General features: G+C 46.7%; 1 protein-coding gene across 1 annotated transcript in view; it reads right to left on the reverse strand.

The window, feature by feature from the left end:
- Positions 1–18,850, reverse strand: part of LOC144825047 (uncharacterized) — a 55,324-nt gene extending 36,474 nt beyond the window's left edge. The window contains exons 1-3 of the mRNA XM_078683956.1: positions 18,471–18,850; positions 15,368–15,489; positions 2,398–2,434 (exon numbers count right to left, since the gene is read on the reverse strand). Coding sequence (XP_078540082.1) covers positions 2,398–2,434; positions 15,368–15,489; positions 18,471–18,702 — 391 coding nt within the window. The 5' untranslated portion in view covers positions 18,703–18,850. The remainder of the gene's footprint in view (positions 1–2,397; positions 2,435–15,367; positions 15,490–18,470) is intronic.
- Positions 18,851–19,653: the final 803 nt, after the last annotated feature.

Below are 19,653 nucleotides of genomic sequence, written 5' to 3' on the forward strand. Positions count from 1 at the left end.
TCATCCTCCTTAGCACCAGCAAAAGGCAGGTGTTAAGTCCCTGGTGCTATTGAGGCTTATCGCATGTTTTTGTGGTGCTTCACAGATCTGGCAGTTCATTGTGAAAGTGGTGTTGTGGTTTTTTTCGTGTGTTTTTGCACGGGAACGCCTACTCTGCATCTCATTAGGGTTAGTTGGTAGTGTACACCGTGGAGATAAAATTTGGGGCAGTTATCGCGGGAATACTGGCGATGTCTGCTGTTTGCACCAGCTTGTGAATAGGGTGTTAAATCTATCTCCACTTTTGATGCGCTAAGGTGGAGATAAATCGGAGATAAGTCCTTGTGAATTTCCCCCTTAGTTGTTAGATTCTACCTTCAGGTACCCGGAGTGGACTGCAAATATGGCAAGATATTGGAAGAGAACACTTCACCCACATAATATTGTGGAATGCTTCATCATCGGTGTCCTCTCTCCATCTCCATCAAGGTTGTTCAATACCGTGTTGACAGATTTTACTAGTAGTGGGAGTTTTTAATAAAAATACTATGGAAATGAGCCAGCATCCAGTATCTAAAAATACCGCAGGGTATAACCAGAGGATATTTTGATTTATTTTTTGGGTACCAGCAATATGATTAAAATACATTGTTAGGATGTTTTCTGAAGCCAGTGCTTCACCCTTCCTCTCACCGTCTTTTCAACATACTACTTAGTAGACAATGGCCCTCCGTAGGGCTAACTTGTATTACTAGTGATAGGTCATTCAACCATCTATTATGTGTTGTACCTTGTGCTTTCCTTAATGTTGACAAATCTCCTTATCAGAAACTGAACTATACATCTGTTATCATAGAAAATATGTGTAAGGTCGTTTATAAGGTCTGTGAACTTTACTTCCCCAATATTTTAAGGTTGAAGAGACATTTAATTTAGGAAAGGTGATAACCAGCCATGAAACAACTGCAAGGCGCCCCCCCACTCAGGGGGCGTGGCGCCGTTAGTGGCAGCCAAAGGGCCACCTAGGTAAGGAATCTCTTCCGAGTCGCGCGATCCGGAAGTGATAGCTAAAGTGAGGCAGACAGGAAACGCGTCATAAGCAGAGGATTGCCCCGGATGCAGTTAGAGAGGGCGCGAGCCTTGAAAAGCCAGCGATCCACTTTATGACCCCCTCTTTGTCTGCTGACCGCCCAGGAGTCGGACGTCGCAGAAGGAAGTCAACCACCCACCCACCCCAGCATAAGGGCTTCAGGTAGGGAGGTCGGGGTCATGGACAAGAGGTATCACAGGGACTTCTTTGGTCAGTGCCAGTTTTTACCCCAGAACAGGTCGTAAAATCATCATGGGCTCCGGGCTGGCCGGAGAGTTGGGGCTGACCTGCTGGTGGCCCTGGATCCTCTAGCCCTACCCTGGAAGCCGCTGGTGGCCACAAGTGGTGGCAGTTTATTTACCTGCGGCTCTGTTGACCGGAAGGCGGTTAACTTAAGGAGAGCAGGCTAACTTGGTTGTGGCCTGCTGGCACAGCCCGAAGGTCATACAAAAGCCCCTTGGAGAACGGGCTGTAAAATGATAAATATGTATATACGTGTGAGTATTTGAATACTGTGATGTGGAAATAATTTTGAGAATTTTAAATAAAGAACGGAGGTCAATGGAGTAATTGGCCTGTAAACTTATTTTAATAAAAATATGCACACTGCGGAAAACCAAACAAGACTTAGGTGTTTATTTTAAGGTGGGACTAAATTTGTTTGGGTAGTGTGCACTTTGTATGCCATCTATGTGAGGATGTAAATTTGAAAATACTGGCATTGGTTCAGTGCGGCTGGCACAAGTAAGAGCGGTGGGGGGAGGGAGTTGACAGACGACGGGATAAGCAAAAGTAAATAAATAAACTACTTACCTTGCATTCGCCACATTGCTGAGTCGGCGATGCAGCGAGCGCAAGATAAGTGGTTTTATTAATGATATCTCATCGTCTGTCGACTTATCGCACCCACCCCACCCTACGCCACCGCCTCACAGCTGTTACCTGTCCTGGCCGCCACTGCATTGGTTGTGCGTTGATGCCTAGTATTTCACTCTAATTTGTAGGTATAACTTTCTTCAAGATACCTTAAGCATTAAAACGTGGAAAACTGATGTTGCAAGGAACAAATGTCAATTCATGATTAGCTAAACCAGAAAGCAGACATTGAAGATTTGGGTAAAAAGATCCTTTTGCTGCTTCAGAGTTGTGAGAGAAGAAATACTCGTGACTAAAATAGAGTGATCTAATTATTCACCGTTTAGTCCAAAACCTTACATATAGACAACAGGAAGCAAATAAAACTCAATGTGACCATTTACTCCGTGGCTGGTTTTGGTTATCTTTCTTTTGGAAATGCTAGCAATTGGATTATTAATGTTTCCACCTACTTGTTACAGCATTTAGTTCTCCCTGGAGAGCTGTGTCCTGCAAAAAAAAATAATAGAATTTGAATAGGGAAACAATTTAAAGATACATGTGTGTAAACTGAGATTGCCTGCCCCACATCTTTATATAACGTTGGTCTAGTCGCTTTGCTTTCGATGTGATACTGTCTTGCTGGTGACACCGTTTTTGTGGAGTTATTCAACGGTGTCCAGCATCTCATTAATTAGCTCTGTAGCAAGACTATACACTACTGGAATCTTTGTACAATGTCTAGTATGTTTGTTGGAAACATTAGAAAGAGAACGTGATGGCACATGCAAATCTTGAATGCTAAAGCTGAATAGACTTCCAAAATAGCAGAGTCATACATGTAAATGACGCATGCTCCAAAGGGAGTTGTTAGGTGAAATGTCAGTGTATGCGAAACAGAATATGCAAAATAAGGGGGGAATAGCTGATTGAAAGAAAACAGCAGTGTGTGTGCGTGTGTGTGTATGTGCGTGTGTATGTGCGTGTGTGTCAGGATTAAAGTGGGTGTGAAGAAATTGGGTTAAGGCCGTAATCCATGACTGCAAGAACAATTGCTTAAAAAACCATATATATATATATATATATATATATATATATATATATATATATATATATATATATATATATATATATATATATATATATATAGAGAGAGAGAATTCATATAAAAAATGTAAACCAAGCATTAGCAAAGTCAAGGTCTTGTCTATGCGAGAGCTATTGGCTTTGGAAATGTGTTTTTGCAGTGTTGTACTCTAGTGGGGCTGCTGTTAAGCATGGCTAAAAGTGAGTAGAGTGGGGTGGGGTGGGGTGGATTGTGATAGATTGGGACGGCGCACATTGGAGTATGGCAGAATGGGGTGGGTAGATTGGGGTATGTGGTGGGGTGGGTTGGGGTGGAATAGGCGGAGGTAAATTGGGGTGGGGTAGATTACGGGAAATTGGGATTGGGTAGATTGGGGTGGGAACATTGTGGTGGGGGAGATTGGGGTGGGCAGATTGGAATGGGGCAGATTGTTGCTGATGGTGTAGATTTGGGTCGGTGGATTGGGGTAGGTTAGGGCACGTTGGGGTAGATTGGGTGTGGTTCCTTGGGGGGTAGATTGGGGTAGGTAGATTGGAGTGTGGTAGAATGGGGTAGGTTGGGTTGAAGAGATTGGGGTGGGGTAGATTTGATGGGGTCAATAGAAACGGGGTAGATTGGAGAGAGGTGCATTGGGGTAGATTGGAGTGGGTTAGGTTGAGCTAAATTGGAGTGGTGTAGGTTGGAGTGGGGTAGATTGGCTGGAATGGAATAGTTGTAGTGGGGTAGACTGGGGTAGATGGGAGTAGATTGGGGTGGGGCAGATTAGGGTAAACTGCAGTGGCACAGATTGGGTTGGATTGGAATGGGGTAGATTGTTGTGGAGTAGATTAGATGGATGTAGAGTGTGGTATGGTAGATGTGGGTAGATTGGAGTGTGATGACCGTAGAGGGGCAGACTGGTGTAAATTGTAGTGGAGTAGTTTGGAGTGGGCTAGATTGGGTGGGGTAGATTGCTGCAGGCAGTAGTGTGGTAGGTTGGAGTAGGGTAGAGTGGGATATATTGGAGTGGGGTAGTTTGAGGTAGATTAGAGTGGGGTGGATCGAGGAAGGTTGGGTGTAGTTGATTGGGGAAGGGTAGATTGGGGAAGGAAGATTGGGGTAGATTGTGGCCTAGTAGATTGGTAGATTGGAGTGAGGTAGGTTGGAGCATATTGTGTTGGGTCGTTTGGGTTAGTTTGGGTAGGGTAGATTGGAGTGTGATAGATTGGGATGGGGAAGATTGGGTGGGGTAGATGGGATAGAGTAAATTGGAGTAGGGTAGGTTGAGGACGATTGGAAAAGGGTAGATTGAGGTCGGCAGATTGGGGTATGGTAGATGGAGGTGGGAAAGCTGAGGCAGACTGGGGTGGGTAGATAGAGATGGCATGGATTGGGGTAAATTGGGGCAGATTGTGGTAGTTGGGGTGGGGTAAATTGATGTGAGGTAGATTGGGGTTGGGTAGATGAGGAAGATTGGAGTGAGGTAGGATGAGGTACATGGAGTAGGGTGGATTTGTTAGAATGGAATTTGGTAGATTGGAGTAGATTAGAATGGGGTAGATTGGAGTAGGATAGATTGGGTATATTAGAATGGGGTAGATTGGTATCGAATAGATTGAAATGGGGTACAGAGGAATAGATCTGAGTCGGGTAGAGAGGGGTAGATGGGAAGAGATTGTGGTGGGGTACATTGGTGTGGGGACATTTTGATGGGGTAGATTTGGGTGGAGTAGATGAGAGAGCGTAGATTAGAGTAGGATGGGTTGTAGTGGGGTGGAGTGGGGCAACCTTGTGCTTGGTTGATTGGAGAGAGGTATACTGGAGCGAGATAGATTGGGTGGGGTAGATTGGAGTGGGGTCGATTGTGGTAGATTGGGAGGGGTAGATTGCGTGTGATAGATTAGGGTTTATTGCGTGGAGTAGATTGTAGTGGGGTCCATTAGCGTGGAGTAGATTGGGATAGATCGGCATGAAGTCGATCGGGGTAGATTGGAGTGGGGTAGATTGGGATAAATTGGAGTGGGATATATAGGAGTGGGGTAGAATGGAGAGGGTAGATTGGAGTGGGATGGACTGGGGTGGATTGGAATAGGGTGGATTGGAGTGGGGTAGGTTATATTGGGGTAAATTTGGGTATGGGTAAACTGGGGTTGAGAAGATTAAGGTGGGGTAGATTGGAGTGGGGTAGGCTGGAGTTAGGTGGATTGAGGTAGACTGGAAAGGGGCAGATTGGATTACGCTAGGTTGGGGCATATTGGAATGGGGTCGTTTGGATATTTGTAGTAGTTGGTGTGAGGTAGATTAGGCTAGATTGGAGTGAGGTAGAGTGGAGTAGGGTAGATTGGAGTTGGGTCGATTTGGGTGGGGTAGATTGAAGTGGGAACAATTGGAGGAGGATAAAGTGGGGTAGGTAGGAGTTAGGTAGATTTAAGTGGGGTAGATTGAAGTGAAGTATGTTGGGATACATTTGTGTGGGATATATTGGAGTGGGGGAGACTGGGGTAGGTTGAAGTGGGATAGATCGGGGTAGATTGGAGTAGGGTAGTGTGGGTGAGGTAGATTGAGATGGGATAGAGTATGGTAGATGGGAGTGGGGTAGATTGGGTGGATTGAATGGGATAGAATGGAGTGGGGTGGATGGGGTTAGATAGGCGTTGGGTAGATTGTGGCAGATTGAAGTGGGGTGAATTAGAGTAGATTGGAGTGCGGTAGATTGGGGTAGACTGGAGTGGGGTAGATTGAGTTGGGTAGATTGGGTGGATTGAGTTGGGTAGATTAGGGTAGACTGGAGTGGGGTAGATTGAAATAGATTGGAGCAGATTGAAGTGGGGTGGACAAGGGTAGATTGGACTAGGGTGGAGTGCGATGCAATGAAGGAGAGGAGTAGTAGCACATGGAGGAGATGGGAGAACCAGAGCTATGAAGCCAGAGGAGTAGTAGTGCCATGAGGTAGTGGGAGCATTATTGCGATGAATGAAAAAAATACTTTTCCTGCTCAGGACTCATTTGTCCCATTGTAAGTACAGAAAAAAACAACTATCCAGTTTCAAATACTTGGCAGGTGTTTTACAAGTAGGTATTTTGTTCATAAAACATATTAATTTTGTGTAACGTTTTGTTTTTGCATAACATTTGTTTTGCTCCAGGTGAACAAATGCAATATTGAAAAATCGGGTTTACTGCATATCAGCTTCATTTTGTACTAGTCCCTGACTGCAATGTTAGGAAATATGGTCCAGCTTTCATTTGCATGCCCTATGTGCCATGGGCTCTAATTGCCAGTTTAAGCTGCTACCTCCTTTTTAATTGTCTTTTAGCCACACCAGCAATATGTTTGAAAGTTGCCAGTAGACACCGCAGAGTGCATGGGCCCTAGTTTTCATATTCACCCTCCCTTTAAAATCTTTTTAGTTTATGGCTTTATGTACTGTCCTGTTTGTTGTTTGCTGTAGTTCATATTCTGCTTGAAAAACTTTGCAGCTTATCCCATTTGCTGATCTCCAAAGTGCGAAGGGGAAGCAACAACAGTGATTGAGAAGGAGGGTGTGGGGTTTGGGGTAAGCAACATGGAATACTGAGTCAGTGGCATTCTCGTGTTATTGCAAAACAAATTGGAACGGAACCTAAGTAGCAACCACGTATGCAGTGCTTAAACACAATTAAAGGCCAGCAGGGTTGGGGAAGTAGAGAAAAAATAGGGGCCGGCAGAGGTGGGCAAGTACAGAAAAAATAGGGACACAGGGACAGCGGCGTAGGGGAGTATCTGCCGGAAGATCTCTAAGATGTCCACCTACACACTGGAAAGCCTTCTAGATATAGGTCATGCATCAGCGAGAAAGCATATGTAGGTTTTGTTAGGATGCAAAATGGCAGGGTCATGCCATTGAAGAAAAATCATGTGGAAACATAATGTACATACAGTTGACGATGTCACAGTGAGTGATCCATATTCTTTATAGAAATTAAAAAATCATCCATTTTGAAGAACCATAAGAGATAAAAGATTATACATACAGGTCCTGAGAATATTAATGGTCCACAAGAAATTCAGGAGCTGCATTGCGCCATCCACAAGTATTTGGAAGCAGCAATATGAATTGGAAAAAAGGAGAATAGCAAAAGGGAGAAAGGAGGATTTTTGTCTCAGTTCTTCCATAATGTTGGTACTATTTTTTGAATTGCCATGTTAGTGGTGAGTACATATTACAATCTGTAGTGGTTATAATGGCTTCATGATTCCGCGAGTCCATGCGTACATTTCACCTTCTAGTTCAAAAAGACAAACTATTGAGTTTGAGTAAGTTCCCTGTGACACCGTATGTGTTGGGACTAAGCGACCCAACCTGACCTAGTCAGTGCTGGTCGCTCTACCCGCCGCGTGGCCCCTCCAGGAAGTCACTGGTTCCTGCTGCTGCCGCCGCCGCTCGCATCGCTGCCCTGATAGTACAGACCACAGTGGGGGCACAATCGCCCTGATTTGTTTGAATTGTATTGTGCTGTTGTCCTGATTGTCCTGTTCAGCCTGCCCCGTGTACTGCACTGCCCCCGTTCGCCGTAGTCTTGCCCTGTTGGTATTGTGCCCTGTTGGTATTGTCTCTGTTCTGTTGCCCTAGCGCTTCCATCCCCGCTGCTGCCCACCCCGCTCCCTGCCGCTGCTCCCCCGCGGCCCCGCCCCCACTCCTGACGGTTCCCTCGACCCTCCCCACTCGCCACCCCGCTCCCGCCTCCCAGCTACTCCTCCCTCCCACGGATTACTTAAGGGAGAACCGGGCGACGGGGAGCTGTGACCCAGCCTGACCTCGTCAGTGCTGGTTGCTCTACCCGCCGCGTGGCCCCTCCAGGAAGTCACCGGTTCCCTGCTGCTGCCGCCGCCGCCGCTCGCATTGCTGCCCTGATTGTGCCCCCACTGTGGTCTGTACTATCGCCCTGATTTGTTTGAATTGTATTGTGCTGTTGTCCTGATTGTCCTGTACAGCCTGCCCCGTGTACTGCCCTGCCCCCGTTCGCCGTAGTCTTACCCTGTTGGTATTGTACCCTGTTGGTATTGTGCCCTGTTGGTATTGTCTCTGTTCTGTTGCCCTAGCGCTTCCGTCCCCGCTGCTGCCCACCCCGCTCCCTGCTCCCCCGCGGCCCCGCCCCCACTCCTGCCGGTTCCCTCGACCCTCCCCACTCGCCACCCCGCTCCCGCCACCCAGCTGCTCCTCCCTCGCTCCGCCCCTCCCACTACGCCATTTATGGCGGAGTCCACGTGTACGCGCAGCGTGCACGCGCAGCGGGCGCGCCGATTGTGCGCCGAAGGCGTGCCAATGGCAAGCCCGTCTGCGCCTGGCCCGCGCCCAGTGCCAGACCCCCTGGCCCCCGAGGACACCAGCCCTACCGATGGACCTACAACTACGCCACCCTCATCGCACTCAACACCGGCCGAAACCCCGGCTGCCACCGAGCCACCCCAGGACGCACCCACGGACCCTTCACCTGCCAAGCCTGCAAGTTCTCCTGCAGCCGGACCTGCACCGCACCCACCGAGAAAAGCACCGGCAGCAACCACCTGAAGTGCATCCTGCTCAACACCCGCTCCGTCCACAGACACGCCGTAGAACTCGGGAACCTCCTCGACACCACAGCTCCAAACGTTGCATTCCTCACGGAAACCTGGATGAACGCCTCCTCAGCGCCAGACATCGCCATCGCCATCCCGGACGGATACAAGATCACCCGGAGGGACCGCGTCAACCAGACAGGAGGAGGCATCGCCATCGTCCACAAGAACACCATCCGCATCACGACCAACTCCGACGACACCTTCACGGCCGCCGAACACCTACACTTCCAGATCCACACTGACCCCAAGACCACCCTCAGAGGCACCCTCATCTACAGACCCCCGGGACCACGCACACAATTCAGCGATGACTTCGCCGACTTCATCAGCCCACACGCCCTCCCCTCCGATGACTACATCCTCCTCGGGGACCTCAACTTCCACCTGGAGAATAACAACGACCGCAATACCACCACCCTGCTCGACAACCTCTCCAACCTCGGACTCAAGCAACTGGTGACCACCCCCACCCACTACGCCGGCCACACGCTTGACCCAGTCTTCTCCTCCAGCAAGGACATCTCCTTCAGCCACGCCACCGGACTACACTGGACGGACCACAGCTGCGTCCACTTCAGCTTCAGAAGGACCACGCTCCACCACCACCAGCAACAGGGTCCCCGCAGAAGCTGGAACAAGATCACAGCCGACCAGCTCGCTGCATCCCTGAGCCAGAACCCTCCCGCCAGCTCAGCGAACCCCAACCAAGCCGCCAACAACCTCACTAGGTGGATCAGCAACTGCGCAGATGACCTCGCTCCACTGAAGACCTCTCCCAGCAGACCGGGCAACAAGAAAGCAGCCTGGTTCACCGACGAACTCAAGAGCTCCAAGAAGACCTGCCGAGCCCTCGAGAAAGCCTGGCGCAGAGACCCGACACCAGACAACATGACCACCCTCAAGCTTGCCACTTGAATACACCACCAACTGATCCACGCCACCAAGAAAACAGCATTCAAGGAACGACTGGACAACAATGCCCACAACAGCAAGGAACTCTTCAACATCGTCAAAGAGCTCTCCAACCCCAGCGCCGGAAACAACGACATCACCCCATCGCAAGACCTCTGCAACGCGCTCACCTCGTTCTTCCACAGCAAGATCGCAGACATACATAACAGCTTCAGCACACAGCCGACGCACCCTACGACCGCACCAGCGCCCCCCACCACCACCCTCCGCGCCTGGACCCCGATCAACACCGAAGACACCATACGCACAATGAACTCCATCCACTCCGGATCACCAACCGACCCCTGCCCTCACCACGTCTTCAACAAGGCCGACTCCGTCATCGCTCCCCATCTACTGGACATCATCAACGCTTCCATCGACACCGCAACCTTCCCAGAGAGCTGGAAGCATGTCGAACTCAGCGCCCTACTGAAGAAACCATCAGCGGACCCCACCGACCTCAAAAACTACCGCCCCATCTCGCTCCTCCCGTTTCCGGCCAAAGTCATCGAGAAGACCGTCAACAGACAGCTGGCCGCCTTCCTCGAAACTAATGGATCACTCGACCACTCGCAGTCTGGCTTCCGGGCCAACCACAGTACCGAGACCGCCCTCATCGCAGCCACCGACGACATCCGAGCCCTGCTCGACAACGGGGAAACGGCGGCCCTCATCCTCCTGGACCTCTCCACGGCGTTCGACACAGTCTGCCACCGCACCCTACTACAGCGCCTGCACAACATCGGAATCCAGGAGAAGGCACTGGAGTGGATCATCTCCTTCCTCGCCGGAAGGACACAGAGAGTACGCCTCCCACCGTTCAGATCAGAAGCCACCGAAGTCATCTGCGGCGTACCACAAGGATCTTCACTCAGCCCCACGCTGTTCAACATCTACATGAGCCCCCTCGCGGCCATCGCACGCCAACACAACCTCAACATCATCTCCTACGCTGACGACACCCAGCTGATCCTCTCCCTCACCAACGACCCCGCCACCGCCAGAACCAACCTACACGAAGGGATGAAAGACGTAGCCGAGTGGATGAAGAACAGCCGCCTGAAACTGAACACAGACAAGACGGAAGTCCTCATCCTGGGATCGTCGCCCTCCGCCTGGGACGACTCCTGGTGGCCCCCTGCCCTGGGCAGCGCACCCAAACCAACAGACCACGCACGCAACCTGGGCTTCATCCTGGACTCCTCCCTCTCCATGACCAGACAAGTCAACGCAGTCTCCTCGTCATGCTTCAACATCCTACGCATGCTACGTAAGATCTTCCGGTGGATCCCCACCGAAACCAGGAAGACGGTCACCCAGGCCCTCGTCACCAGCCGACTGGACTACGGCAACTCCCTCTACGCCGGAACCACCGCAAAACTCCAGAAAAGACTCCAGCGCATTCAGAACGCCTCAGCACGACTCATCCTGGACATCCCCCGACACAGCCACATCTCCGCACACCTGAGAAACCTGCACTGGTCCCCCGTCACTAAGAGAATCACGTTCCGACTCCTCACCCACGCACACAAAGCTCTCCACAACCAAGGCCCAAGATACCTCAACGACCGCCTGAACTTCTACACTCCCTTCAATCGACCAGCCACGCCCTCGCCGCCGTCCCCCGCATCCGAAGAGCCACAACGGGAGGAAGATCCTTCTCCTACCTGGCCGCAAAGATGTGGAATTCCCTCCCCACCCACCTCCGCCTGACCCAAGACCACCTCGCCTTCAGGAAGCAACTCAAGACCTGGCTGTTCCAGCAGTAGCGAACCCCCCTTACCCCAAGCGCCTTGAGACCCTCCGGGTGAGTAGCGGTGTATACAAATGCTTGATTGATTGATTGATTGATTGAAGCGCTCCTGGGATTATGTGTAGTGCTGAGGTGCCAATAATAGCTTTGTTTACTACTAAGGGCCTTATTAGGACTTTGCCGGTCTTGGAGAGAGGCTGCCACACCAACTCCCCACTCCAGGACTGCCAAATCCATAATAAACCACCCGCCAGATAACAACTTTTTAATTCCCTGGCAGCCGGTCCTTTGGCATTCCCACAGCGGTACCTGAAAAAAGATGCCACAATGGCAACGCCAAAGAAATTTCCTGCACTTCATGGACTGTTAAACACATGTCAGGCAGGAACTAAGCTTGCATGCACACAAGGGGCACACAATGCATGCACTCCATGGCCCAGAGGCGACAGAGGGCCTTTCACCACCATGAAAAACTGTGGTGGAGAGGAAACTCCTAATATGCTTGGCTGGGCCGCATGGCCCCATCAAGCATATTGCAGCCTCAAGACTGCCACAACACCACTAGGGATTGCGGATTTCTGGCGGTAGGAGCAGTCTTGAAGCAGTTTGACCACCCTACTTGTAATGTGGCAGTCGGACCACTAGTTACATGTTAACCGCACCCCAGCTGTGGGTTTACGGGTTCATCGGACTGCTAAACTCATGATAAGGCCCTACGTGCGCCCAGTTCCATTCAATACCATGTGAGGCACCAAGAGCAAGAAAGGAGAAAATTTGTCGAACATCACCATTCTGACCTTTAGAAATAGTGATAAAAATATAGCACAGTACTAAGCTCGAAATATCTCTGTGACCTAAAAGATTAGAACAGGAGGGTGTTCGTCAGGATGCCTAGGAAAGCAAAATGAAAATCATGGGTGGGTGTGACCATTCAAGTCGGGGTATTAATTACTGGAAGACGGGGCAGCCTGTACACTGCTCCATCTTATTGCGGAATAGCCTACTGTCCGCAAAGATTCACTGGCTGTTACGTGAAAAAGAAAGAAGAAAAAGTAATCACAAATCTGTCAAGAGACTGTGGTGGGGGCGTCAGACTTCGAAAGCTGAGCCATTACCCAAAAGACATACCGCGTGATTGAGCAACAAACTAACTACAAGTTATGCTGTCATCATTATGACCTCTACCTTGTTTTATTCCAGATTTTTTTAGAGCTAGAGTAATTATTATCACATATGAATTTTATAAAGGCCGCTCTTAACCAATATATCAGCCTTATTTGGTAAGTCTAGTGGTGATCAGTTCTTCTACTCTCTACACCTGCTTGTGGGGTGGCTTGGATGTTCAGGGTGTTTTGGTTCTCTTTTCCAGTCTCACTTTGTGAATGTGGAGTGTGTGGTGGAGAGTATTTTGCAAGGGGATTCACATTGGGGATTGAGGCTTGGTGGCCCTCTGCTTTAAACCTGTGAGCTGCCACTTGCCTGAAGCAGGTTAGGTTCAGATCGTCCTTTTGTGACCTCCGATGAATGTGTAGCGGTGCCATTATCTGTACTGTGCTGATTGATGGATTAGCATCTAGTCTTGTTAGCTGGCACCTTGAGTACCTTATTATAGGTCGTTAAATGCATCCAGGTTATTTCTTGGTGTTCTGACTGGCAGGATTTACCCTATGGTGTTGAGGTCCTGTCCTGGTTCCCTAACTTCTTGGTTTGCAGTGTATATGATGGGACAGCTCGTCCTTTGGCCATTACCATTGGTAAACCCGATCAAGGATTATAAAATTGTTAAAAATAGCCTATTAGCAAAAATCTCTGCATCTTTGCAAGAGCATGTGTATTTTTGTGAATGGTGATATTCAGAATGTAATATTTCTAGTTATGTAGATAAACCTGATATATTCACATTTCTAAATGTTGGCAAGCATTCAATTCATTCTTTGGGTCAAGGAGAGATTATTTTATCAAGTGTAAAAAGTTAGCCTAGTCCAATAAAGCATGGTTAACAATCGACGTGAATGTCGGGATTGGAAATGTTTGCCCAAGGTTTAGTGATGGTCAATGCCTTTTCTAGACCTCAGATTTCCATATTAGTTGTTACGCTGTTCACCTGTAACTTGGACCATTAGGTGATTTGATGGCAATATCTGTCAACAACAAAGACACCATAGCCAAATCCCCTTCATGAAAATGTATGTACATGTATCAGTTAACTAATAAAAGCAGCAAACGGCTCCTGGGCAGGAACATGGGCTCTACATTTGCTCTTGTTATGTGTTACTACATATTCCTGCCCAAAGCCAACCTGGAAAAAAAATCAGAACAGGGAAATAAAAAAGTGCCCTCGTAAGGATTCCCATAAAAAAAAGAATTAATGATTCTGCTAGGAGTGTTTACTACTTGTGATGTAATATGGAATGTAAGGGGGTTGGAATTCCAGTGGCTGGCAGTTAGATGAGTTATGAGCTGGCTTAAGGTTGCAGTACTTCTACTGAATAATGAGGATTGAAATTACACTTGTGTATGAGTAAATTACCACAATTCTCTCACCGAAAACTGCAAATATATTCAACATCGCCAGAGTGCCAGAATTTAAGGTAGTCCGTTTTAACATAATTGGGTTTCTGCCTTGGTCCCCTGTAACGATTAATAATTCACAGCTGGCATCCAACTGACAGTAAACTCGGTGTAATTACCCATTCATGCCACCACAACTGCTGTTCAGGTTCTCAATTTCCTAGAAAGTTTTCCGCTGTCCTGGTTTTTTGGTATGTCTGACACAAACCACAGAAATGCTCTCAGGCAGGCCGCCCAAGGTGTGACTGAACCACAGCATTCCAGTATCCAAATACTTATATTGCCCCTCATTAGAAGTTAGAACAATATATACACTTTCTGATCTTATCCAGTCTGGTCACACCATCTTATTCATCCAGTCTTCCAGATATAAACAGAGACATATGAGATCTGTCACGAGGATATTCTAGAAGCACCAACATTCTAACAAAACCTCCCTTAGGATCAGCAGTCTTGAACTGGAACTCCTTGACTTCTGTGGGAATCTTAATAGGTTCCTCTTCCATAACCTTCATTGGTTTTATAGCCTCCCCTGGGCTCCAATGAATCAAGCCTTCTATGTCCAATACGTTTTAACAGCAACGTTTTCTATGTGCTCCCTTTCTCTCATGTCCCATCTTTCTTTCCTATAACTTTTCAACCTGTCCACCTCTCCTGCCTATCCCCCTAACGTTCTGGCATTCTATGTGCACTGTGTAAGACTAATTAGCAACAAAAGGGTTAACAATATTAAAATGTATGCTAATAATAATAGTGATGATGATGATGATGAGGATGTGTCAATAATCTTTAAGAATGATCTTCCATTCATTGGCAATTGTTTTCTTACTCCCACAGTGATCTGCATCCAAAAAGAGTATACTCTCAAACCCCCTTCTTAGCCCTCATGGAGAAGTAATCAGTTACTCTAGTTAGACAGACTCCAGACTGTCGTGCCATCTAGCCGCGGCCAGTACAGGTAAGAGCGTGGGGCAATGGGGCCGGGTGGTGGTGGTGGGGTATTTCGAAGTATGATGACTAGGGAAAATTAATTATTTATTTAATTTTCCCTCGTCATCATCCATCGGAAAACCACCGTTCTTACCTGCATGGACCGTGGCTGGTGGCATCAACTCCAAGGTCGTTTGTACGTGAGAGGATGCCTATGTTCCCAATGGTAACTCACTTCCTCCTTCCATGTCTGCCGCACTGGCAATGCGATGATGCTTTGCCAAGCTGACAATAATGGCATGAAGCCTTAAGCAATGGCAGTGTGCGACAAAAGTCTATTTGTGGTTGGTGTTTGAGGCACGGACCGCACTAAAATCCCAACCCTCAACTTGGTATTATGTTTTTTTTTTACTTTGGACCGGTGACTTGAACCTCTGACTCAAGTCTATACAAAGTTATCTATAGGAGCACTATTGAACTCCTGGAGAGCCTTTCTAGCTTAGAGCATAGCACATGGGAAGCACAAGAAATTCTATCAGCATTTCAACAAGTTCATACAGTTCTTACTTGTTTATCACCAGATGCCTGTGCAGTTCCTATGCGGATTTTCTTGAGTATTTCTTTGACTGGCATTCTCACTCTCACGCCAACATATTTCTTGGGAGAACGACTGTTGCAACTGGTAGGATCTGGAAAACAGTAAATCAGTGACATGTGAAACTAGTATCTTTAGATTCCTTTGTTACAGTTACTGTCTCTTCACAGAAAGTAACGCAAATCAGGGCGTGGGATTAGCGGACATATTTAAAAAAAAATCATAAGTGCAGCAAGTCGCCTTGCGGCGCTGCGTGATAGGGAAAGAGCAGGAATGCGCTGTATTTAACATAATATTGATATTTCCTGTCTTTTCCTAGTACTGGTGCACTTTTGGTAGCTTAGCGCCAACGCAGGCATCCTTGCACCATAGGGCAAGGGTCCTGCATTGTAAGCAAGATTGTTTTTGTGCAGGAAGAGACACCTTCCGGCACAAAAAAACAATCCCCTGAGGTGGCGTTTTTCTCTTTCAATTTTTGCTGTAGCACACATAGAAAGGGGAATAAACAAAGAGAAATAAAGATATTTCTCATTGTTACATTTCATGAGGGACAGCGTAGCATTTTGATGCATTCCCAGTTCTACCTAAAATAACAAATCTGAGAATGCACCGAAATCCATAGGTGGATGCGTGGGAACACCCACGCTCCAACCATGAAACGCCTCCCTGGTGCACAGTCACGCAATACAGCAATTTGCACTGTGTTTACGTTATTCCAGACTTATCGAGCCACTCAGGGCCACGCAAGGTGGTCTTGCATGGCTTGATAAGTCTAACTTAAGAATTGCGTCACTTGCACCCTGTGCGTGGCGCAAAGGCGGCACAACTCTTTGATAAATTTGGCCCTAGGTTTTTGGTACACAACCCAATTTGTATTGCCACTCACCATGCCCCATATTTGATGCTGCTATATGCAATTTGGCGTTCAATAGCTGGTGACAACTAGGTGGCTGGGCTGACTTTTCATGCTATACTACTAGTCACAGCACCAATATACTTCTCTTTCTGTAAAAAACTGTTTATTCAAACCACCTTAGTGATCTACCGAAGAGGTAGTGAGGCATGATGACAGTGAAAAAGTATCTGCTTTCAAACTTTACACTCCTCAGATGAGTTTCAACCAGAGTGAAGTACAATTCAGGAGTTACACTAAAGCAAAATATAAGAAAACTTTACCACATGGATAATTGCACTGACAGTGGAGATCTGCAGTGAAGTCGTGTTAAAGGAAATATAATAACACACGAAAAACTACTGTGACCAATAGGATCTGGAACTTTTGTATATTAGCTAATATGCCAATGACTGAACGCATTTTTGAAGTACATTATATCACTACAAGTTGCACAGAAATACCCCTGTAAATTATTAAGGTCGGTTTCATTGAGTGCACCCACATCATTTGCATTGAACAGTTTACTAATACCACCTGAAGATGCTGTCTTGTGACTTTGAATGCTTCTCATACTAATAAATGTCAGTCCACAGAAAATCGGTAGTTGTTTTGCATTTTTGGACTGGCTAAACATAGCCTCAAACCGCACTTCGCATAATTATTCGACCAACCTAGAACTCCTCTCAGCAAGTCTTTAGATATGTAGGTAGTGAGAGACGTGAGAACATTTTGAGCAAGCATTCATCAAAATATGTATTTTGGCAAATTAGATGACACAGGGCATGAAAACTGACAGGGAGAAACCTATGTTTGCAGACGGACTTGAACAATGAATACAGACACACAAGTAAGGGGGACCCTAGCCTCTCAATCTGATGAACCTGGATGGTTTGGCAAATTTCCTATTTTATACATCCGCTTTGCAAATTTCAAGTGTTTTGAAAATGGTTAATTCTATATACAAAGCATTGGTTAAAACGAAAATGTGCATCTCCTTAAGATCTGTGTCGAAAAGAGGAGGGAAAATAAGAGAGCTTAAAGGAAAAGCAAAGTGTCAGGGAGACACCACTGCCACGCCCACAACCAGTTCCCAAGTGTTGACATGCATTGTAACAATTGCACACGCCATCCCTAGTTCTCTGCATTTTTCAGTACTGTACAGCGTGGGAACTATGGGTGAATTGAGGTCTCTGTTCACTTGGGCATTCTTTTCAAATAATAGTTCACTAAGAAATCCAGGCTTTCTTGCAACATACCGAGTCAAACATTATAATTGTACGTGATAATGCACTGTTCTACAGAAATATGCGGGGCATAATTGGATAGAAACACATTCTCAAAATAGTTTAGCATTTACCATAAAAGTTCAAGATTCATAGAATGTGTGTTACACAATGTATGTTCACAGAAGTGCTTTGAAACTCTAATTATGATCACATTTAGTCCAGTCTCCCTTTCTAATGTGCATGTGATATTTCGTTTCATTGCTTTCTAAACTATTATAATAATAATACAGATGTTCAAGACACCAATTTTCATTTTGGCATAAAAAGTCTGAATATTTACAATTGCTAAAGTCTCCTAAAGGCTGGAAACCTAGAATGTTCTTTCTCCACACGTTAAAACCCAGATCAACCTTAAACATTTCCCAGTGGCCTTCGAAAAGTTATCTGTTCGGAGTATTCATATAGACTACTTGTCTCCGCTGTGACCAATGCCCTTCTAAGATCAATACGTTTGCAACCATTTTACATGTAGGTGTAATGTACTCACTGCTTCCTAGGGCAGTTGCACAGCATCCCAAGTCCGTTGTAAAATCACACAGGTAAATATTTTTACATAAAAAAATAATATGTACAGATATACTAAATCAAATGACTTTAACATGTTTACATATATATTCAGGCAAATATATGATCAGGAGCATATTTACTTAATCTTTGATTTAATGAACGTATTTACTCAATTCAACCTCACACAAAATCTACCACACACTCACTCACTCTCCAATTTCATGTGCAGTCAAACCACACACTCACACAGACACACACAGACACAGACAGACAGGCAGACAAAAGTGCGTGCGTGCACACACACACACACACAGAGTGAATATTAAATTAAGGTTACACATTTGGATCGCAAAGTGCAACCAAACAGCACAAACAGTCCATCCTTACCTGAGTGCCTGGGTTTCTTCTTGCAGTGTGTGGTCCCTGACGTACCAATGTTGCTCTCTTCTGTCTGCCCAGAAGCAGGGGAAGAGGGGCTTCGCGTGGTACTGCTTTGTGGGCTGGCTGCTTCCCCGGCTCGAGGAGACCCAGGTCCTCTCGGGTGACCGCTATAGTCGTCACTTCCTCCAGAGCTGTCTTGATGCCAGGAATCACGGTATATTCCTCGGTTGAGTAGCATTTTTGCCAGTCATATACCCTTCCAGTAGTGGGTCACCGTTGAAGCTTTTGCAGTGGGTCCAAGCCTGTACTGTGGTTTGATTTCAACGTTTCAACTAATATATATTTTAAAAAAAGGTACAGGTCTCCAGAAGTTATTAATAGTGTTTATTATTGGAGTTGCCGTGACGTGTCCATGGATACCGCATATACTAAATTGAACTGTCTGGCTGTATAATCTTTATCACCTGTGTTTTATTGCTTCAGCTTCCCTCAGCACCGTTAAACTGCCTGAGTGGTACGTGAACTTGCAGGCTTTATAAACAGTTACGTGCAGCTTGTAGACACGCCTTCTTTTCCTAGGAACGAGCTGGCAAAACAAGGCCTACCAGTTATTTGACAGGCTCTTAGGTGACAGCGAGGCTGCATGCAGGAAACATTTACCTGCAAGGGTCTTCTCTGCAAAGTTGAGAGGAATTGAGGAAGTGAATTAAAAAAAAAAAAAAAACCTGCCTTTCCGCTTTCTTAAAAAAAATCTTTTTTGAGGTTGCATCAGAAGGAAAACAAGGAGTGGAACGAAAATATGAAGTGCCTAAAGCTAATTTTTAAGGAAAAGAGTCTTTTAAAAAACAAAAGGTCAAAAGAAAGCGTCAAGTTATGGAAATGTTTACTGGTGTATAGAAATATTTCCATTTGGAACAAAAAAGACGAAAATAGACATCGGTGAGGATCTCCTGAGGTCAAAGTTTAAATCCTAGCGATAAATAATAATAAAGGGGTTTATAAAGCGCCTGGTGACGCCATCCCGGCGTGTCCCCGCGCTGTGGAGGGAGTAGCAGTAGAGTGAAGAAATCTAGAGGGTATACAGGTAGGTTTTTAAAAGTTTCCTAAACGTTGTTTCAGTCTCTGCTAATCTAATGTTCATTGGGAGGGAGTTCCAGTTTTTTGCTGCCAACGCGCGAAAAGAGCGGCC

Source organism: Lissotriton helveticus, chromosome 3_1 (genome assembly GCF_964261635.1).
Source record: "Lissotriton helveticus chromosome 3_1, aLisHel1.1, whole genome shotgun sequence".
NCBI lineage: Eukaryota > Metazoa > Chordata > Amphibia > Caudata > Salamandridae > Lissotriton > Lissotriton helveticus.